General features: G+C 39.7%; 1 protein-coding gene across 6 annotated transcripts in view; it reads right to left on the bottom strand.

Annotated features, from left to right (window-relative positions):
• The window catches only part of NR1H4 (nuclear receptor subfamily 1 group H member 4), an 83,572-nt gene that overhangs the window by 37,184 nt on the left and 22,986 nt on the right, over positions 1-23,402 (bottom strand). For 4 of the 6 annotated variants that reach the window (XM_023207486.2, XM_023207449.2, XM_023207364.2 and 1 more), the window contains one exon: positions 8,617-8,982. In XM_023207486.2, the coding sequence (XP_023063254.1) occupies positions 8,617-8,982 (366 nt within the window). Of the gene's footprint in view, positions 1-8,616; positions 8,983-16,930; positions 17,062-23,402 lie in introns of those variants that run through there. The other 2 variants (XM_023207229.2, XM_023207287.2) reach the window with 1 other exon arrangement.

Below are 23,402 nucleotides of genomic sequence, written 5' to 3'. Positions count from 1 at the left end.
CCACCAGTCCCTTCTTTTTTTCTTCCATGTTTGTTGGGAGGGAAAATGGTATTACAGAAATAAATAAAGACCATCCACACAATGGCTGGGCGCAGTGGCTCATGCCTGTAATCCCAGCACTTTGGGAGGCTGAGGCCGGGGGATCACGAGGTCAGGAGATCGAGACCATCCTGGCTAACACGGTGAAACCCTGTCTCTACTAAAAGTACAAAAAATTAGCCGGGCTTGGTGGCAGGCACCTGTGGCCCCAGCTACTCAGGAGGCTGAGGCAGGAGAATGGCATGAACCTGGGAGGCGGAGCTTGCAGTGAGCTGAGATCGTGCCATTGCACTCCAACCTGGGCGACAAAGCGAGATTCTGTCAAGAAAGAAAGCAAGAAAGCAAGAAGGCAAGAAGGCAGGAAGGCAGGAAAAAGAAGGAAAGAAGGAAAGAAAGAAGGAAAGAAAGAGAGAAAGAAAGAAAAAGAAAGAAAGAAAGAAGAGGAAGGAAGGAAGGAAAGGAAGGAGGGAGGGAAAGAGAAAGAAAAAAGAAAAGAAAAAGAAAGAGAGAGAGAGAAAGAAAGAAAGAAAGAAGGAAGGAAGGAAAGAAAGAAAGAGAAAGAAAGAAAGAAAGAGAAAGGAAGGAAGGAAAAGAGAAAGAGGAAAGAAAAAAAAACATAAGAAAAGCAAAGAAAACTGAAGTGGTTCTTAGGGGTTGCCTCTAAGAGCAGGTGAAGAGGGTAGGGCTGGGGCTTTTTCCTAATGATATGCCTTTCTTACCATTTGACTTTGGAATCACGTGCACTCATTGCTTTGACAAAATGCTTATTAAGTGATGAAGGAGTCTAAAGGAGTAGAAAGCAAAAACCCACCGACACCGTCAGACCTACTGGAGGTCTACTGAGAGGAGAGGGATTATGATGCTCTCCTGGAGCTTGGCTTTGGATATCTTCAACGACTATTTAAAGTACCAGGGAGGCAAACTCCCAGAAGCTGGTGGCCCACAGTGACCAGTACCTGCTCCCAGCATCTTTCCTGGGGTTCCTAGGGGTGTTCTGGGTTCCTAATAGGTGAATTCCAGCACTGGGAGGTGCCTGATGCTGCTTGTAGCTGCCTGAGCCCAAGTGAATTCGTTTGTTCTGTGGAGTTAAACCTTTCACCTCCAAACTCCTGCTTAAATGCCTATTTCCACTTTCTCTTGGGTATAGATTTGTAACTTTTCTCATTTAGTAATTTATGCTTTAGGACGTTTCTTTTAATCACTACTCATACATATTGTTTATATGTTTGCTTTAAACATGTTCTCTTGTTTAAATTTAGTTTTTATCATCTTAGTTTGTCTTGCCTCATCACCTATGTGTTTATGTGGAATATCAGTTCATATCCCCTGGAAATCATCTTATTACCATTGCATTTTTCTCTATCTTCTTTTCGATACTCTTTTACTGATTTTATATTTCTTAATCTTTTTGTTTGCTTGACTGTTTTCTCTTTTTGTCTACTTTAGCTCAGTTATGTAGACTGTTTTTCTGCTTTTGCTTTAGAATGGCGACTATGAAGGCAACAATTTGGTCTGGTTTGCTCACCAAGGCATCTCGTATGCTTAGAATACAGCCTGGCATACAAATTGGTACTTAATAATACTTGCTGAATAAAGAATTGGGTTAATTAATCGGAATAGGGAGAGTTTTGAAAACAGTGTATGACCCCAACTGGGGAGTCTGGATGAACAGAGGAATACCAAATAAGAATTCATCAACAAAATAACATCTAATGATTACTGAGCACGTAAGAGTGCCAGGTACATCATGACTAAAACCCCAAAAGCAAATGCAACAAAAACAAACAAGTAAATAAATGGGACCTGATTAAACTAAAAAGATTCTACACAGCAAAAGAAATAATTATCAGAGTGAACAGACAGCCCACAGAATGGAAGAAAATATTTGCAAACTGTGCATCTGACAAAGTACTAGTATCCAGAATCTATAAGAAACTCAAACAAATCAGCAAAGGAAGAAACAAGTAATCTCATCTAAAAGGGGACAAATGACATGAATAGACATTTCTCAAAAGAAGACATACAAATGGCCAAAAAACACATGAAAACATGCTCAGTATCACTAATCATTGGGGAAATGCAAACTAAAATGACAATGAGATACTACCTTACTTCTGCAAGAATGCCCATTTTTAAAAAGTCAAAAAATAATAGATGTTGGTGTGGATGTAGTGAAAGGGGAATGCTTTTCACTGTTGGTGGGAATGTAAATTAATACAACCTCTATGGAAAATGATATGGAGATTTCTTAAAGAACTAAAAGTAAACCTACCATTTGATCCAGCAATCCCATTAGTGAGTATCTACCCAAAAGAAAAAAAGTAATTAGATAAAAAGACACACGCATATATATGTTTATTGCAACACAACTCACAATTGCAAAGATATGGAACCAACCTAAGTGCCCATCGACCAATGAGTGGATAAAGAAACTGTGGTATATATATACCATGGAATACTATTCAGCCCTAGAAAGGAATAAAATAATGTCTTTTGCAGCAACTTGGGTGAAACAGAAGGCCATTATTCTAAGTGAAGTAACTCAGGAATGGAAAACCAAATGCCATGTAAGCTATGAGTACGCGAAGGTATACAGAGTGTATAATAGACTTCAGAGACTCAGAAGGGAGGAGGGGAGAGAAATGTGGGATAAAAAAATACATATTGGATAAAATGTATACTACTCCAGTGACAGGTACACCAAAATCTCAGAATTCATCACTATGCAATTCATTTATGTAACAAAACACCACTTGTACAACTGTGCCCCCAAAAGCTATTGAAATTTTTTTAAAAAAATACTTTTTAAAAACAGTGCCAGGTACTGAGCAAGATATTTTAAAAACAATATCCCATTGTTTAAAATTCACAACAACTCAATGATAATAGTAATAATAGCAGGCAATGATTGAGGATTTTCCATTGGGAAGAACTGTGTTAAGTACTTTACACACATCAATTTATTTAATCCTCATGACAATCTATAGATACCTGCTACAAAAGACTGTCCTGAAGATTAAATAAATTAGTACATATAAAGCCCCCCAGAACAGTTCCTGCACATAGTAATCACTTGATATAGGTTATCTATCAACATGATTATTACTATCATCATCATCACCACATCACCGACATTACCATCATCACCATCATCATCACCATCGCCATCATCATCACCATTATCATCACCATCATCATCACCATCACCATCATCATCACCATCATCACCATCATCACCATCATCATCATCATCACCATCATCACCATCATCACCATCATCATCACCATTATCATCACCATCATCACCACATCACCGACATTACCATCATCACCATCATCATCACCATTATCATCACCATCATCACCATCATCATCACCATCATCATCACCATTATCACCATCATCATCATCATCATCACCATCATCATCACCATCATCACCATCATCATCATCTCCTCATCCTTATCATCATCTTCATTGTTGTCCTTATCTTACAGGTAAGGAGTCTAAAGCTCGGAAAGGTTAAGTAATTTAGGACACCTGGGAAGACAATCAGCTGGGATTGGAAACCATGTTGTTTGCCCTCAGGGTCCTACTCTTCCCATGATTTTCATAACACTTACTACAAAAGGCTTCCAATGCAGTGAAATAGTTTGGAACCCCGTCTTGCACCATACTCCGAGATAATTTGACCTCTAGAATTCATTAGGATCATTATTAAATTGTTTGAAATCAGACCTCACCTGATCTTAAATAGGATGTCAAGTTTATATATAGGTCAGCACTCCTCAGCTTTCACAAATGTCCATAAACAAAAGATCCTTTGGAAACACTACATCTATTCTATACTGGAATAGTTTCAATAATTTTGGAAGCTTTTTTAAAACTTCAAAGCTAAGTCCAATGCTGGTTCACAATCTTATACAAAAATATATTCAGAAAGGCAGTAGGGTTACTCACTTAGACAGTATCTTTTAGGAATTCTACCATTTTCTGATGTGTGTAGACTCTCTTGGCATTGAAATGAATGTGACAGACACTGACCTATTTGGAAATGCAGCCATTTGAAATTTTCAGTCAGATGCTGATCGGTTTTGTTGGTTGAGGTTTGAGGTTTGAATCAAAACTCATTCAGACATTAGCACATTTCCATATGCCTCACTGATAACTGAGGGCAAAAGAAAGCTCTTGATTTAATCTAATGCTGAGAAAGTGGCAGTCATTGTCACTGTGCACAATGCTTGTGTTCCAAAGTTATTACTTTAAAAAATTGAAAACCATCATTTCTCTCATTGATGCCATAAATACTTATGACAAATAAAAACACAAAAGCAAATTAAAATATTTTTAGTGGAACCAGATAAAGAGACTAATGTAATGAGGAAATTTAACCCTGATCTTTGTTTTGTTTCTAAGGTTTCTTTTTTTTTTAATTCTCTTGTGTTTTCTTTGTTTTAAGTATCACAGGTCTGACAAATCTCCAGTGAAATCCTAAAGCAAGAGAGCTGGTAAATTATAATATATAATATATTATAAATCTTGTACAATCCACAAAAATGGCCTGCAAAATATATAATATCCCCATTTTGCAGATCTGAGGCTCAGAGAAAGTAAGTGTTGTATAGTCTTTAAGGATTAGCTAGCTCTAAATCTACTGTACCTCCCATCTAGTCTAGTTCACATCCTATTACCAGAGGCAGGAACTTGCCTGGACTCCCTTTGCAGCTAATGTAGTGGATATGATTTAAGCTCTCCCATAGAGATGCCCTTGTAAGACATTTGGAAAGTAGAAACAAGCTGTTCTGTTGTTTCTACTGGTAAGCAGAATCGTGGAGTTTTGCTGTGGCAGCATCCTGACTTCTAGTCGCTAGCTTTGAGGGTATTGAAAGGCATGGGGCAGGGTATTCATCGTTTATAGCTGCACATTTGGCAGGCAAGCCCCGGCTCTGGAGCTAGTGATTGCCAGTGAAGGCAACTTCCTGATCCCTAGATGGCAGCTGAGGTGTTGTCTTCCCGAAGCCAACAGTCCTGAGGTGGCTTCCTGAGTCCCCATCTTCTTGCTTTTGGCAGAAGAGCAACCGGCAGGCCAGTTCTGCAGTGTGGCTCTGAGCGTCTCCTGGAAACTTAGCATAGATCCTGTTACTCTGACTCTTCCAACGTCTGTATTAATTCCTTTCTGTCTGAATTGTTGGTTTCTGTTTTACTTTGCTGAATTCTAACCAGTAAATATTAAGTAATTTGTTTATTCAGCCAAGAAGTGCAGAGCCTAGATTCAATGTGAGCTTGCCAGCCCCCAAAGCCCATGCTCCCTTTGATGGAAAATTTGCTTTGCATCTGCTGAGTGCAGATATCCAAGAGATGTGCATGGGGAAGGTGGGTGAGAGGGTCAGTGGGGAAACCAGGTTGGCTGAGCAGCTCTCACAAGACCTGCAGGCATGAGGCATCGGTCCTCTGATGTGCACTCCACCCTATTCTGTCCTTCTCCTCTGGTTTTCCTCACAGCCCTTCCTCATGCCTCTATTCACTAATCTAGGATAATTTTCATTTGTTTTCATAGGAGAACACATAAGGAAGATAAAGGAGCCTGTTTTTGGCTTTTCAGTCACCAGAGCTTAAGCCCCCAAATCCTAAAGACCAGATAAAACTTATTCAAGTTGGGAGGAAGCAGAAAACTAAAGAGGAAGTCAAAGAGCTAAGACATGTTAGGTACCTGAGAAGGTCCTGAGCTCTGTCCCTCCCAACTCCCTATCCCCAGACAGAATTCTAGGATAGGTGGATTGAGAGATGATAGAAACTCTATGTCATTTGGGATCCCAGAAGACGAGGATTCTTGTGCCCTTTCCTGGGTAGAACTGTAAAAATCCCCAGGGTTCTCTGCACCCAGCATGGCATAGAGCAGATGAAATGGCGGCATGGTTTCTCTGGGCAGCCAGGCATCCCAACACAGCACTGAGGCAACATCAGAACCCACCCACCTGAGCTGAATGAAGGAGACAGACAGGGCCAGACATGATGGAGGAGTGTGCTCAGGACCCCAGGATGATGCCACAGAGACCTTTCCCACTGGTGACTGAAGACCAAATAGAACAGCACTCTAACAGATCTCGGACTGTGTCAACAGCTGTGGCACCAAGCCCCACCCAGTCCCATAGCTGTGAGACCAGAGCCCCACTCCCCAGTGTCCAATCCCTCCACAACCCTACTTTAATCCTGGTACTTAGATAAACCCCCAAAAGAATTTTGGCTGGGGTGAATGGAATGATCCTGAATAAAATGAAATAAAGTTTCCACCAGAGCTTGAGACTGAATTAAATCCAATTAAAAAAAAATAAAGTTACATTTCTCTCACATATGGGCTGTGAGTTGAGTCTTGTGCTCACTCACTGCACAGCTTCTAGTTAATTCGTACTCCAACCCTTAAGAGTCATGGGTCAAGGCCAGGCGTGGTGGCTCATGCCTGCAATTGTAGCACTTTGGAAGGCCGAGAGAGGTGGATCACTTGAGGTCAGGAGTTTGAGACCACCCTGGCCAACATGGTGAAACCCTATCTGTACTAAAAATACAAAAATTAGCTGGGCATGGTGGCTGGTGTCTGTAATCCCAGCTACTTGGGAGGCTGAGGCAGGAGAATCACTTGAACCCAGGGGGTGGAGGTCGCTGTGGGCCGAGATTGCCACTGCGCTCCAGCCTGGGTAACAGAATAAGAGTCCGTCTCAAAAGAAAAAAAAGAGTCATTGGTCAAGAACAGTGTTCAGCAAACTGCAGCCAGCCGTTTTTGTTTTATGTTTTTTGTTTTTTTTAATTTTCCTGCCTATTATTGTAAGTAAAGCTTACTGAAACATAGCTATGCTAGTTTTCCATGTGGCTGCCTTTGCACTCCGGTAGCAGAGTTGATTAGTTGCAACAGAGGCTGCCATGGTGTGAAGCCTGAACTTGTTACTGTCTGGATGTTTACAGAAAAAAATGTGCCAATCCCTGGTGTAGAACATGGGCCCTGCCTGGCTCCAACCCATCCTCTCCCTTACATCCTGTCCTTTTCCTGACACCATGGGGGCAAAGTCTCAAATCAAAATCAATGGAAAAATTTTGTCTTTCTCTGCTGTTAAAAATATACTTATGTCCAAATCCAGCTTCTCCTTCCTAAACCTCCCCAAAGGTTGGCTCTCTTCTGACTGCTTTCTCCGTCTCCTTGCCTTCTGTGATCCTGCACTTTCTTGTAGACTTCTATCTTGATTACTTCTATTCTATATCCTTTGTGGGTTTCTCTTCCCCTGACCACCTTTAAGGTAAGTGTTTTCTAGGGTTGTCCTTGGCCCACTGGTCTCACTCCATTTACCCTGCCATGCCCCAGAACTCTTTGCAGGTGGACCAAGTTGCACTTGGTCGTAAGCACAGTTCACAAGACAGAAAGACAAATTCACTCCTAAGGAGATAAGCCATCCAAGGTTAGTGACTTCAGGGGGTCATTCCCTTGGCTTAGACAACACTGATACCTTAACACCTAAACGGACTGTTTGGTTTTCTTCCTCTCGCCACTGAATTAGTCAATATTACCCTTGAGCAAACAACTGAAGAGCAGAATGATCACTTAGTAGACAACCAATAAAAGGCATCATAGCCTGCTGGTCAATCATACAGGCTCTGGAGTTAGATTATAAGCTACAGTTTTGAAGCTCTTATTAGCTATGAAAACTTGGGTAAGTAGATTAACGTCTATGCTTCAGCTACCACTTCCATAAAATGGGCATAAGACAATCAACACCACTAATCATCAGGAAAATGTAAACCAAAACTACAATAGGTAGCACCTCACTCCATTTAGAATCACTATCAAGAAATCAAAAGATAAGTTTTGGCAAGGATGTAGAGAAAAGTCAACCCTTACTGCTGGTAGGAGTGTAAACCTGTGTAGTCATAATGGAAAACAGTATGACGTTTCCTCACAAAATTAAAACTGTAACTACCATGTGATCCAGGAATCCCACCACAGGGTATATCTCCAAAGGAAATGAAATCAGTAAGTCGAAGAGATATCTGCACTCCTATGTTTATTGCAGCATTATTCACAATAGCCAAGATAGGGGATCATCCTAAGTATTCATCAATGGATGACTGGATCAAGAAAATGTGGTATGTATACATAATGGAATACTATTCAGCCATAAAAAAGAATGAAATCCTGTCATTTGTGATAACATGGATGAGCCTGGAGGATATTACATTAAGTGAAATAAGCCAAGCACAGAAAGACAAATACCATAAAACAACAAAAACAAACAAAACCTACAACAAATTCAATTTAATCATAAGTTCCCTTTAGCTATATGTCAGGTTGTGAAAAGGAAAAAAGCTAAAGACTCCAACTAAGCTAGATACTCTAACAGTCTTAAACATTAAGCTAAAAAGTCTAATAGTCTTTTCCTACAGATCTGTGACTGCACAACAAAGGTGAGGAGGTAGGAGCAGAGGAGGAGAAAATGGGAAGTTGCCTGGGAAAAGGGAAGCAACTAGTTAAGGGATTTCAACAACCAATACAGTAAAATCTGAAAGAGAAAACTGCCATTCAAAGATGCTTACCTTTGCACCCCTCACAGGTCAGTGCATTATAGTGGTATCCAGAGGCTCTGTCTCCACAAACAACACACAGCTCATCCCCTTTGATCCTCCCTGCTGACGCGCCCATGCGGGGCTTCTTTGTTACAGGCATCTCTGCTACCTCAGTCTCTCCCTGGTAGAGAGACTCAGCTGGCATTCGCCTGAGTTCATATATTCCAGGAGAGTACCACTCTTCAGGCTGCTGGGGGTAGAAACCCAGGTTGGAATAATAGGATGATGAGGAAATCTGTGGTTGAATTTGGGGAAACTGAACATTGCTGTATTGAGAGTATGGTTCCACTTCCAGGTTCTGTCCCAGAGGACCAGCCACTTGTTCTGTTAAAACACCTGAACAAAAGTGACAACAAAACTGGAATGAATGTCATCATTCTGGAAATTAGAGAGACAGTTTGGCATAATGGTTAGGAGTTTGGGCTCTAAGAAAAGATTGAAACATTTAACTACATAAAAGTTTACAACTTTTTAAGAGTATATATACATAATATAATTAAATGACAAATTAAAAATTCAGAAAAAATATCTGCAACATAGAGGACAGAGTCATCTCATTAATGTATAAACAGCTCTTGAAAACCAATAAGAAAACATTTGAGAAGCTATGGAAAAAGGGATAAAGGAAAGGAATAGTTTTAGAAATATAAACGTAAGTGTTTTGTAAACAGAAAAAATATGCTCACCTTTGCCAATAATTAAATTTAAATTGAAACTAAAACATTACCGTTTTCATCTTCAAATGTGTGAGAGTTTAAAAAGTTTGATTATACACACTATTGGGGAAATAAATACTTTTTGGGGGAAATTTGTGAATATTTTCCAGTTTTTAAAACTTCAAAGTCCTTTTAACCCAGCATAAATTTTCCACTGCTTGAAAATTTATTTTAGAAATATCCTTGAACCTCTATGAAAAAGTGTTTTGTAAAAATATTCACTTGCAGCAAATTTGCAAGAGCCATAAATTGGAAAACAATCTAAATATTCATCCATATGAGTCTGGTTAAATAAATTTGTTATATGCATACACTGAAATACTAAGTAGATGTAAAACAATTATTTAGATTTCTATGTGCTGTCATGGAAAATTTCTACAATAAGGTACTATATAAAAAAGGCAAGCTATAGACCAATGTGTATATTCACATGGGTATTAAACACCAATGGGGTGTGTGTGTGTGTGTGTGTGTGCAGGTGCATGCGCGCAAAGGCAAATTTCTGCATGATACAGAAGAAAGTAGGTGGTGGTGACTGTGAGAGGTGATATTTTTACTTTATATTCTGGGAGACAAGATTACATAATTTTTTTTACTGTTTGTAGTTTTTGCCATGTGTATATCTATGTGTTATTTTAATCATTATAAAACAAAGGAGGAACTTTAAAAAAAGAATACAGTGCCTGCAATCTATCTACTGTATTCAAATTCCTGCTCTGTTACTTACAATCTGTGTGCAGCTGGCAATTCCTTAATGTCTTTAAGTTGCAGTCTTCTCCTAATAAAACAGAGAATAATAATACCTACCTCGCTGGGTTGATATAAAGATTATATGAGATAATGTGTGCCAAGTGCTTTGCTAAATGTTTGGCACACAGGAAGTGCTCGATAAATTATAGCTGACTTAAAATAGGAATAATAATTATTATTCTTACTACCATCATTATTAAAGGAGCCCCTTATTTAGAAAACCTCTAGGTAATAGAAAACCATCAGGTTATGAAAATGCTTCTATTTCCTGGAGACATCAACTATGGCTCTTTAGAAAATAAAAATATTTAAATTATGCAAATGCTGAAAAAAGACATAAATAAGAGATGGGAAAGTTTACAAATGTGTCTGACGCTTCCAAATGTCAGACAATTCCATCTCTTATGAACAATTCCATCTCTTATGAACAGTGGGGCTTTGAGCAAATTATTCAAACTATTGATAAACATCAGTTTTCATGGCAGCAAGTTTGGGATGATAACATCGACATCAAGGGTTAGGCTGAGGATTGAATGAGATGATACAGATTCACAGTTCCTTATCTGAAACCCTTGCAGTCATATGTGTTTTAGAAGTCAGAATTTTCAGGATTTTAGAACAGAATACTGTGCTATTTATATATCCCTCCCAGCACAGTCTGGAACAGAACACAGAATCAAATACAGCAATATTTTCCACAGTGAAATATATGAATATTCACAGTCAGTACAATAAGTAAAGACCATAAATAGTTTCACATTCATTCAGGTCAGGTTCTGTCACCAAAAAAGTGTGTGCCAAACTTTTATAAAAACGTGGTTTTTTGGGGCTTTGGGGATTTCGAATTGGCAATGCTCTTTGCTGTGCTCAAAAGATAGTTGAAACGATTACTATAATTATTATGATTACTATCACTATATTTTGCAGAAAACTTTTATAGAGTTCTTTGTAGTGGCAGGCACTTGTATGTTCTCATTTATTTCTCACAAAACCCTATGAGTTAGGTAACATTATTTTCCCCCACTTACAAATGAGTACCATGAGGCACATAGAAGTCAAGCAACTTTACTCCCACCTACCTAAGTAGATGAGATTTGAGCTCTAGGAGTCCAATCTCAAAGTCCATTCACTGAATTGCTGCTCTCTGGGGGTAATTTCAGGTGTGTGATGCTTAAAAACATGATATTCAAAGCCCCTCTCTGCATCCTCCTACTTGCGTTTGTTACCCTCTTCTCGGTCCCCACTTGCATATAACGGGCCTGCAAGTTTCTGCATGACCCTACCCTTGCTTTCTTTTCCAGCCATTTTGCATGTTTGGATGTCTCTGTTTCTTGAATGTGCCTTGCTGCTTCCAGACTCAGGATTTCTCCCACCTGCTGATTCCTGAACCTGGAATGGTTCTCAACACAGCCAACCCCTCCCAGGGCTTCACCTCACTAATGTCCACTTATCTCTACATTCCCTGTAGGTATTGCTTCTCTTGGGAAATTTTCCCAACAGAAGAGGTTTCCAGGTCCCTGGGAGTCATGTTCCTGAATCTAGTTTTATGGCATTTAAAAACCGTTATTTACCCTACCTGGGCTCCCTCTGTTTATCTGTAAAGAAAAGACTCCACCCTAGATGATCTTCTAAATCTTCTTTATATCTAAAAGTCTCCATAAGTATATGACTAATAGTTTATGAACATTAGAATTCAGGGCTTTTCTACACTGGCAAAGTTCAGAATATACATATTACATGTTGAAAATAATGTTTTCTGCATTAACCCAGGAAATGATTGACAGAGCACATGGTATACAGTATCTGTACAAAAATCGATTTCCTTTCCTTCTGTCTGACTTATCCATACAAAAAAAGCATAGGCCAGGTACGGTGGCTCATGCCTGTAATCCCAGCACTTTGGGAGGCCGAGGTGGGTGGATCACGAGGTCAAGAGATTGATATCATCCTGGCCAACATGGTGAAACCCCATCTCTAATAAAAATATAAAAAAATTAGCTGGGCTTGGTGGTACGCACCTGCAGTCCCAGCTACTTGGGAGGCTGACGCAGGAGAATCACTTGAACCTGGGATGTGGAGGTTGCCGTGAACCAAGATCAAGACACTGCACTCCAGCCTGGCAACAGAGCAAGACTCAGTCTCAAAAAAAATAGCAAAAAAAAAAAACAACAACAACAATAAAAAAGAGTATGTCTAACGGACAAAATATTTTAGAAATGGTGCCTTGTCTTACCACCACAAAATGGAAGGGGAAAAATATGGAATTATTACACAAAAAGAAAAGATAAAAATAAGCAAAATCCTGATCTATTTCATCACCAAATACGATGAAAATTTCTGGAGTAAACGGAATTGAAAAAAAACTAAAAAGTATTAAAACCATTTAGTTTCACTTACACTTAGATTTTATCCTCTAACCTATCTTATTCCCTTAACTCCCCTTCCTCCCTCGGCCCAATTTCTCTCTGCCACAGCTCTAGTAAGGATAAGTAATTTGGGCCGGGTGCGGTGGCTCAAGCCTGTAATCCTAGCACTTTGGGAGGCCGAGACGGGCAGATGACGAGGTCAGGAGATCGAGACCATCCTGGCTAATGCGGTGAAACCCCGTCTCTACTAAAAAAAAAAATACAAAAAACTAGCGGGACGAGGTGGCGGGCGCCTGTAGTCCCAGCTACTCGGGAGGCTGAGGCAGGAGAATGGTGTATACCCGGGAGGCGGAGCTTGCAGTGAGCTGAGATCCGGCCACTGCACTCCAGCCTGGGCGACAGAGCGAGACTCTGTCTCAAAAAAAAAAACAGGAAAAGTAGTTTGCCCAAGATCAAAAACCAATAGAATCTGGATTCTGTAGCATCCAAGGAAATGTATACAGTTTTTTTCTCCTCATATGACAATTCTAAAATATTTCAGCATTATTTCAATAAAACAATTATTTTCTTTCTTTCTTTCTTTCTTTCTTTCTTTCTTTCTTTCTTTCTTTTTTTTTTTTTTTTTTTTTTGAGACAGAGTCTTGCTCTGTCGCCCGGGCTGGACTGCAGTGGCCGGACCTCAGCTCACTGCAAGCTCCGCCTTCCAGGTTTACGCCATTCTCCTGCCTCAGCCTCCCGTGTAGATGGGACTACAGGCGCCCGCCACCTCGCCCAGCTAGTTTTTTGTATTTTTTTAGTAGAGACGGGGTTTCACCGTGTTAGCCAAGATGGTCTCGATCTCCTGACCTCGTGATCCGCCCGTCTCAGCCTCCCAAAGTGCTGGGATTACAGGCTTGAGCTACCGCGCCCGGCCAAAACAATTATTTTCATAATCAAGAAACACAAAGGAGTCCCAAGTCAAGTCAGATAATATCACTGTCATATCACTCTCTGGAATAATCTAGATCAAAATGGAAAGTTTTCACAAATATATAGATAATATCATGCTAAAACAGTAGGACATCAGTAAAAATATGAGAAAAGTACACAATAATATTAAATAATACTTCTATTCTTGGCCAGATGCATTGGCTCATGCCTGTAATCCCAACACTTTGGGAGGCCAAGGCGAGTGGATCACCTGAGGTTAGGAGTTCGAGACCAGCCTGTCCAACATGGTGAAACCCCATCTCTACTAAAGAAAAAAAAATTAGTTGGACATGGTGGCAGGCATGTGTAACCCGGCCACTCGGGAGGCTGAGGCAGGAGAATCACTTGAACCTGGGAGGCAGAGGGTACAGTGAGCCAAGATTGCGCCATTGCACTCCAGCCTGGGTGACAAAGTGAGACTCCATCTCAAAAACAAAACAAAACTAAACAAAACAACAACAACAAAAAAACCCTTCTATACTCAAAGCCCATTCACTTCTAGCATTTCATAGTGTGTCCCCTAAATCTCCACAAATAGAGAAGTAATTACACAGGGACCTTACAATCAAAGAACCAGCATGGCCAACATATTCCAAAATGGTTGGACTAGAACAACTTCCACCATTAACTGACCGTGAGATCTTAACTGGCTAAGCTTTTCTTATTTCAATCTCTTCTGTAAAAACGGGACTGTTGCTATCTCAGAAGATAGTTCTGAGTGTAAAATACGGTTGTTGAGAAGCAGTTTTGGTAAGCCGAGTGTCATTAAAAGACATGTTTCCTAAAGAATCTAGCAAAATCCTGATTTTAGTGATAGTTAATTGATAGTTAATAAGTAATTATTAACACATAGTCTGTCTTGATGATATAAGTATTGGGATAGTTCCTTCATTACAAATATATATTTATAAACATATGCTCATGCTCTGTGTGTGTGTGTGTGTGTGTGTGTGTGTGTGTGTATGTGTGTGTGATAAACAGTTGCTATTTAGCAGTCACTGTGTTAGGGTCTGACGATATGAAAGTGAAAAGACACATATGAAGGCCCAGCCTTTCTCTTGTTTGTGTGTTTTGGGAAGTGGGAATGTCAATGGTTGGGACAAAAATAAGTAAACAAGTAAACAAATACAACATTGTCTGGCAGAAAATAAGATGTGGAGGGAGTAGAGGTAGTTTGACTTTAATTTAGAGTATGCTTTCTGAAAAGGTAAATTTATTTCTGTTTTGATACAATTTAAAAGGGAAAATACACATTAAAATTTACATTTAGGAATTTTTATTTCGGAATTAGTCTATCAAAGAGTATGAGAATTAGGATTCCTTTGTGATGGTTCTCCAGGAAAGTTTAGGAAAGAGTTCTTAAATGAGAACACAGGGATGGACTCCAGGGGAGTCTGAGAAGCCCTGAAAATAAAGTAAAATTTTTCTGGTTAGACAGTCTCCAGGTTTCAACACCTTCTCTAAAGGAGTGTCATCTGAGGGAACTTCCTGAGGTGATAGAAGGGTTCTATGCCTACCAATATGGTAGCCACTAACCACATAGGGATATTGAACCCTTGGAATGTGGCAAGTGATACTTAGAGTCTGAATGGTAAATTTTATTTAATTCTAAGTTAAAATTTAAAGTTGAATAGCCACATGTGGCATATTAGCCAGTGCAGCTCTATGGAGTCTGGGACCAGAACCACTGTACCCCCAAATGGGAAATCAGGTTTGCATAAAAACAATGGCACTCTCCCATAATCTCACAGTGAGTTTCTGATGCTCCTGAGAAAGAGTCCAGGTTATATCCAGCTTTTCATCCCTGGCAGAATGCTGACCATAGTAAATGTTTAATGAATGTCTCTGTTGAATTGCAGTGCCTAGAAAAGTTGCTTTTTCTGCCTTACTTTATTTCTTAATCCATGGTTTCTTCACTAAACGGCAGGGCTTTACCGCAAAGTTGTTTGCTATTCCTGGCATTGGGCCTTTGTGATGTTAGTGCCTCTCCCTGCCTTGTCAGCTGATCACCTACTTCTGGTCACCTACACCAGGAGGCCTGCCCCAGTTTCCCCAGGTGGAATTCACCTCTCCTACCTCTGCACACACTTCTATTATAGCACGTATTGGAAGTATATACAATCATTTCTTTTGTTTACAGGCTTATCTTCCACGCTGAACTTGAGATGGTATGAGATACTGCCTAAGAGTGCCCTCTGAGCAGACAACTCTGGATTCAATTCACCCACAACTTGTTAGGTATATGAACCTGGGAAAGACATGGAACTTCTTTAAGCTTCTGTTCCTTCCTTTACAAAGCTGAAATAATGTAGTGCCTGCATGAGAGGCTATAACAAAGATGAACTAAGACAAAGAATATAAACTGCATAGTGCCTGACACCACATAAACATGCATACTTTTGTGATTGTTATCATTAGTCTGTCAACTCTTTGATGGAAAATATTAGATTATATTCTCTTCTTTATATTCCTGGCATCTAACTCAATGCCTGACACAGAGTAAATGTTTATTAAATGTTGGTTAAATTGAAGTAAATGGGAAATTTGCTTCCATGGCCTTCCAACTCATTTCCATTTCTAAATATGGTGTCGATCATTTTTAAACATCACATTTAAACAAAATGGTATGCTACCAAGTCTATGAGCAAAAACATGTTCACAATGATCATTTTTATAAAAATGATTCGAGTTTTTTCTTGCTAGAAATTTAAAAGATTAATTTCTGTTTTAAAAAAATATTAAAATATGATTTACATTATACTGTTTTAATTATAATCTATGTTTTAATTCAGAGAAAACCAAGAGCCTGGGCCTAAAGCTCAACTCTGTGCTTATCTGATTTTTCATGGACTGTTGGAAGAAACCTGTTGTGAAACTACCTCGTTAATTCATGTTTCCCAAACTCTTTTCATTTCTTTTTACCACAACCTACAGTTTTAGATACATTTTATCTCATATCCCCTGTACATACTTATACATATGTAACTGAAACAAAATTTCATGAAATACCACTTGTCTTTACTCCTTGAGGGACACTCTGATATTTCTATTCTATTATGTTCTAATCCAGTTTTTAATGCTGGTCAGAAGACACTAAATAGATTTTGTAATCCCCTGGGAACTGAGACTTGCCATTTTAGGAACACTGCATTAAACAATGTGTGCTAAAATGTTTTTTCAAGTGTCCATTGATATCAATGTTAGAACTGTCTGTTTGGTTTGGAAGAATAGTGATAATTTGACATAATAGTCTATGAATAATTTTAAAGGAAGCATCCTTAGATTTCATCCCAATAAGATATTTGTCTGTTTAGAATCCAATAAAAATCACTCCAACCCAAACTCCCACCCCAGTCTTCTGGGTCTGACTGAGCCACCATCTTTGACAGACATCTGTTACTGTCATCTCCAACCAAAGTCCCCAGATTTCCTCAGTCCAGTTGCAAGAGCTCGACCTGAGAGCACCTGTGAACAGTGTCCTACCTTTTGCGGGCTTCATGCTCATCATTTCCGTGAAAAATCCTGACGGTATACAGCTGCAGTGAGGACTAATTTGAATTGGATTTTCTAACTCCTGAAACTGCATTACCATTCTTAGCTTATTCACAGCAACTGAAAATGAGACTAGGTAAGGAGTGAAAGAGGACAGAGGTTGTGTGGTTTACTGATTAACTTCATTACAGAGCAGAATATTTGTAAATGTTTATGAGAAAAGTCCTCAATGCCAAATTGCCTAGTAAGCTGGAAACAAGTCTCTTAGATAAACATTTTGGGGGAGCACTTTTCCAGTTTAAGAACTTTTAGAGGGTAGGTTTCTGTTCAGTGGCTCTAAAACTGGATTTGGAGGTCAAGTGCCATGCTCCAGGTCCTGACATTCGTTCCCATCAAAAGGTGGCAGAATGGTATGATTTAAAATGGGATGGTATGATTTAAAATGGAAACATTTTAAAGCATAATGCTTGATACGATTTGGCTGTGTCCCCATCCAAATCTCATCTTGAATTGTAGCTCCCATAATTCTTATGTGTTGTCTGAGGGATCCAGTAGGAGATAATCGAATCATGGAGTTGGTTTCCCGACACTGTTCTCTTAAGTAGTAAGTCTCACAAGATCTGATGGTTTTATAAGAGGTTTCCCCTTTCGCTTGGCTCTCATTCTCTCTTGCCTACCGCCATGTAGGACATGCCACCTGTAGTCCCAGCTACTCGGGAAGCTGAGGCAGGAGAATGGCGTGAACCCAGGAGGCAGAGCTTGCAGTGAGCCGAGATTGGGCCACTGAACTCCAGCCTGGGCGACAGCGTGAGACTCCGTCTCAAAAAAAAAAAGACATGCCTTTCAGCTTCCACCATGATTGTGAGGTCTCCCAAGGCAGGTGGAACTGTGAATCCATGAAACCTTTTTCTTTATAAATTACCCAGTCTCAGGTACGTTTTCTTTTTTTAAAACGGAGTCTCTCTCTGTCGCCCAGGCTGGATGGAGTGCAGTGGTGGGATCTCGGCTCACTGCAAGCTCCGCCTCTTGGGTTCACACCATTCCCCTGCGTCAGCCTCCCGAGTAGCTGGGACTACGGGCGCCCATCACCACACCTGGCTAATTTTTTCTGCATTTTTCGTAGAGACGGGGTGTCACTATGTTAGCCAAGATGGTCTCGAACTGCTGACCTCATGATCCGCCCGCCTAGGCCTCCCAAAGTGCTGGGATTACAGGCATGAGCCACCGCGCCCGGCCCTCAAGTATGTTTTCATCAGCAGTGTGAAAATGGACTAATACAATGCTTAACAGCATGATGCATGCAGGCCAGATGACCTGGCCCACTGTTGTATAGTGTTACAGGGGCTGAATTATTCCCACCCCCCAAATTTAATACAGATACTCCTTGACTTATGATGGGGTTACATCCCAGTAACCCCATCATAAGTTGAAAATATCGTAAGTAAAATGCATTTAATGCACCGAACCTACCAAACAGCATAGCTTACCCTAGCCTACCTTACATATGCTCAGAACACTTACATTAGCCTACAGCTGGATAAAATTATCTAGCACAAAGCCTTTTTATAATAAAGAACTGGATATCTCATGTAATGTATCGAAAACTATGCTGAAAGTGTCTCTTTCACACCATTGTAAAGTCTAAAAATAGTAGGTTGAACCATTGTAAGATAAGGATGTATATATGTTAAAGCCTTAAACCCCAGTACCTCAGAATGCGACCTTATTTGTTGATAGGGTCATTACAGAGAAAATCAAATTAAAATTAAGATCCAATATGACTTGTATCCTTATAAAAATTGGAAATTTGGTTACAGAGACAGAAACACAGAAAGGGAAGTTGATGTGAACACATAGAGAGGAGACGACCATCTGTGGGCCAAGGAGAGAGCCCTGGAGCAGATCCTCCACCCACAGCCTTCAGGAGGAGCCAACCCTGCTGATAATTTGATTTTGGACTTCCAGCATCCAGAACTATGAGATAATTTCTGTGGTTTAAGCTACCCAGTGCATGTTACTTTGTTACAGCAACCCCAGCAAACTAATACATCCAGGCTGTCTTGGCACTTATTGGCTCTGTGGACAACGGACAAATTCCTGAACCATTTTCTGCCTTGATTTCCTTGGTTTTAAAATGAGGTTGATAACTATATAACCTCAAAGAATTATATGTGATTATTAACTAAAATAGTATTTATAAAATGCGTAGCACAACAGGTGGCTACCCGTCATCACTATGTTGATGTTATGATTGCTCAGCTTTGGACTCATGTTGTACCTTGGGTTGCTTATTGAACAGGAATAATTCTATTTTTTACTCTGCAGCATAACTTTTGGACATCAAGTTCAAGTCTACTGGTTGTTTTTTAAAAATGAGGGCTTTAGAAAGGGACTCAGTTGATCCAGGGTAGAGCCCAGGCATAATGTAGCCAGACGCACTGTGTAACCTTATGTGAGTCTCTCAGCTTCTGTGGGCCCCATTTGTCCACATCAATAGATGGTAAAACACAGATAATAATTCTTGCCCTACTTAGGCCTGTTCTGAAGATAAAATGAGATAGTAAATATGAAAGCAGTTTTAAAAGGCAAAGGTGAGCTATACAAGTGGAATAATCATTGCTAAGACATTTCTATAGCCTTCACAAGTTTCCAAAGTGGTTCCATATGCATTATCTCATCAGATCTTCACTTGCACCCTTTGAGGGAGGTATTATTTCTAATTTCCACTATCTTTAAGCCTATTTCTAAATATATATATTTTAAACACAGTGTCTTTCAATGATTTGTCTATAGTCATCCCATTAGTAAGGTATGAAGCTGGGACTTTAACCCAGGTCTTCTGACTCAAAATCCCGTGGTGGAAAAACTAAGGTACACTTGCCATAATTACCAAGAAAGAGGAAAAGAGTGGTGGTCTATAGGTATATTTCAGTTTGAATTGCTTGATCAATGGTCACCATCTGCAAAGCCATTTTCAGTCCTCAGTTTACTTCTGACCTCATTCTCCCCTCCTCACAATCCCAGAGCTATCCTTGCCCTGAGAGGATCATAGGTGAAAGAGCTACCCAAAGGATATGAAGCTAGACGAATGATTCAGAATTTTCCATTTCAAGAATTCTCCACTGAGTTTTTCACTGGCCAAAATAAACGGACCTGTTGGTTGCCCTCAGAAACATCTATACTAGATAAGAAATGAGCAGGACTATTTAGTTGACCCAGGAAACCCTTGTTGCTGAGTGAAATTCACACAGAATGTTCTCATAACAAGACAGATTGGGTCCCTTTGCATTTCTCTTACGGATGATCAACTGCCTCATATTATTTTTTCCCTAAAAATTGATTTTTTTCCCCTGAATATATCTACTGTCTGAAACAATAACCACTAGCTATGTATGTCTATTAGTCTCTTTTCACACTGCTATGAAGAACTATCCAAGACTGGGTAATTTATGAAGAAAAAAGGTTTAACTGACTCACAGTTCTGCATGGCTGGGGAGGCCTCAGGAAACCTACAATCACGGCAGAAGGTGAAGGGGCAGCAAAACATGTCCTCAAAAGGCAGCGAGAGTAGGAGAGAGAGTAGGAAGGGAGAAGCACCACACACTTATAAAACAACCAGATCTCGTGAGAACTCACTATCATGAGAACAGCATGGGGAAACCACCCCCATGATCCAATCACCTGCCACAAGGTCTCTCCCTCAACATGTGGGGATTATAATTTGAGATGAGATTTGGGTGGGGACGCAGAGCCAAACCATATCAGGCTATTCAAATTAAATTAAATTAAATTAGAGTCAGTTCCTCAGTCACACCAGTCACATTTTAAGTGTCCAATAACCACATGTGAATAGTGGCTACCGTATTGGACAAAGTAGATCTAGAACATTTCCTTCATCACAGAAAGTTCTATCTGATGGCACTGTTTGGCACAATATTTGGGAGCACTGTGAATGTTGTATCCCTCATGCTGAGTCGGGCATCAGTTATGAAGGCATGAAAAAAGGGAGGTCCCAGAGTAAATGTTGGCAATGCCTTTTTTCTGAGAACTATCCCTCAGAACAGACATGGTCAGCAGACTTTAAAGGAAGATAATCTTATTGAAAGACCTTCCCAGTTGAGAAGGTGAATAGAAGTATTCTCTAAGCCTGGAGACTTAAACATTTGATTTTGTTTCCTTGCCTGATTATATTTCAGTTGCCTACTTACTAATTATGGAATGTTTAGCACATTATTTAACATCACTAAATATTCATTTTCACACCATAAAAGGGGAATACTAATGGTGCCTACCTTATAGGTGTGTTGTGAGAGTGAATTTTAGTGGCAAATAGAGTACTTGTGATGTGTCAGGCATTCTTCTTATCACCCTATTAAATAAGGCAAGTAATTTGCACAAAGTTAAGGAATTTGTTCAAGACCACAGGGTAGTAGATGGCAGAGATTGAAATCAACCCAGGAAATCTGTTAACAAATCTAAAATGTACTTAGCTTGATATCTGACACATGAATTTCTATAAAGCACTCAAGAAATACTAGCTGTTATCATTACAGTTATTTTTATTGTTGTAAGTTAATATATTTGCAATATGATTTTATAATCAATCCTTTTCAACTTGCATCCCTAAGAATCTGTTTCTTAGCCTGCAAGGTTGAGAGCTAAGGCCTAGACTGCAGTGGAATCACCCACCAACTGGCCAACTCTCTGACTCACTGCACACCTTTTCCAAACTCTGCAAGCCCTAGCTGAAAGAAGCAGTAATCTATTTTGTAATAAGAAAAGGCTCATTCAGTATTTCTTTCCTTCTCCCATTTCTTTACTCCACTAACAAGAGAACCAGATCTGAGATTCCTTGGGAAAGAAAAAAACCAAAGTCACAGTAAATTAAATACCTTAGAGATTGCTTGCAGCTATGGAAGAGCTGTGGAGAAGAAACAGCAGTGACAAAATATTTCAAGTATGCTAAAGCAAAGCTTCATTTTATCTGAGATAACGGTATCTCGCCATCTTTTGGAAACTTTCAACTTTAATTCACCCAAGAAGTCAGAACTACATTCACTTGAGTTGAACTCAGTGAGATGGAAAAATACCTGAAATCAAATGTCAGATATATTCTACAAAACTGCATCTCAAAACCTTTAATTGCATTTTAAAACATCTGACTGATTCTGTAACATCTGGAAGATTCTTTTAATTTAAGCATAAATCATAGAGAAGAAGCAGATTTCAAAGTGAGTGTATTCTGATACAAAGAAAGCATGAGGAGGCTGAGGAGGGAGGATTGCTAGGGCCCAATAGTTCAAGGCTGCAGTGAGCTCTGATTACGCCACTGCACTCCAGCCTGAGTGACACAGCAAGGCCCTTTCTCTATAAAAATAAAAATAAAGAAATAAAGTGCACCCTGAGAAAATGGACATACACAGCTGAGTGAAGCATAAGGCAATGAAAAATAGCCAAAAGAAGTAAAAGGGATTGTATAGGATCTACTTCCTGACACTTGCTAGGCCTCAATCAGAATGGGGTTCTGGAAAGACTATTAGATACAATATTAAATGCAATACAAGACGTGGATTCCAAAGCTGTTGTTAACAATGTAATAATGCAAACGTGAGATAGAATATGTGTTCCCTCCTTAGGGTACCCAGAAATTTATTTACATATTGTTTGCTTTTTCTTTTTTTTGAGACTGAGTCTTACTCTGTCGCCTAGGCTGGAGTGCAGTGGCACAATCCCATCTCATTGCAACCTCCGCCTCCTGGGTTCAAGCGATTCTCCTGCCTCAGCCTCTCAAGTGGCTGGGATTACAGGCATGCGCCAACACACCCAGCTCATTTTGTATATTTAGTAGAGATGAGGTTTCACCATGTTAGCCAGGCTGGTCTCAAACTCCTGACCTCTGGTGATCCGCCTGCCTTGGCCTTCCAAAGTGCCCAGCCTTATTTACATATTGTTGATTCTCTCTGGCTCCTTGAAAGTTCTTTGCACTCCACAATGTTGAGGTTAGCAGTACTTCCTTCTTTTAATGAGTGGAATGGTGTTTATCAACAATTTAAAATGTAACAACTACATTTCAAACTCTGGATTAATTGTAACGGTTTAGGATGCCTTGCAGCTTACAGAGCACTTTCCATACAGCCCATTCCTTCCTCCCAACAACCTGTGAAGTGTGACATTATTATCCTCATTTTACAGGAGCGAAAACTGAAGTTCAGAGAATCTCACTTGCCTCTGAGATTTCATTTCCCTCTATTTTATTCCTTATTTCCATTCCCAGTGTCACTGTGCTACGTGAATCAGGAACCACTGTGCCAGGAGCATTGGTTGTGGGAGGATAAGACTGTACTTTCTCTTGCTTCTTCTCTTATTGTTGGAATGCTTTGTCTCTTAATTTAGTCTTTAAGCTTTTATAAGTTTTGAGTTTTTAAACCATAATTTGCTAAAAGTAAATATAGACTTTAGTTAA

This window comes from Piliocolobus tephrosceles, chromosome 10 (assembly GCF_002776525.5).
Source record: "Piliocolobus tephrosceles isolate RC106 chromosome 10, ASM277652v3, whole genome shotgun sequence".
Taxonomy (NCBI): domain Eukaryota; kingdom Metazoa; phylum Chordata; class Mammalia; order Primates; family Cercopithecidae; genus Piliocolobus; species Piliocolobus tephrosceles.
The sequence above is the reverse complement of the archived record's forward strand: the minus strand, read 5'-3'. Positions and strand labels throughout refer to the sequence as shown.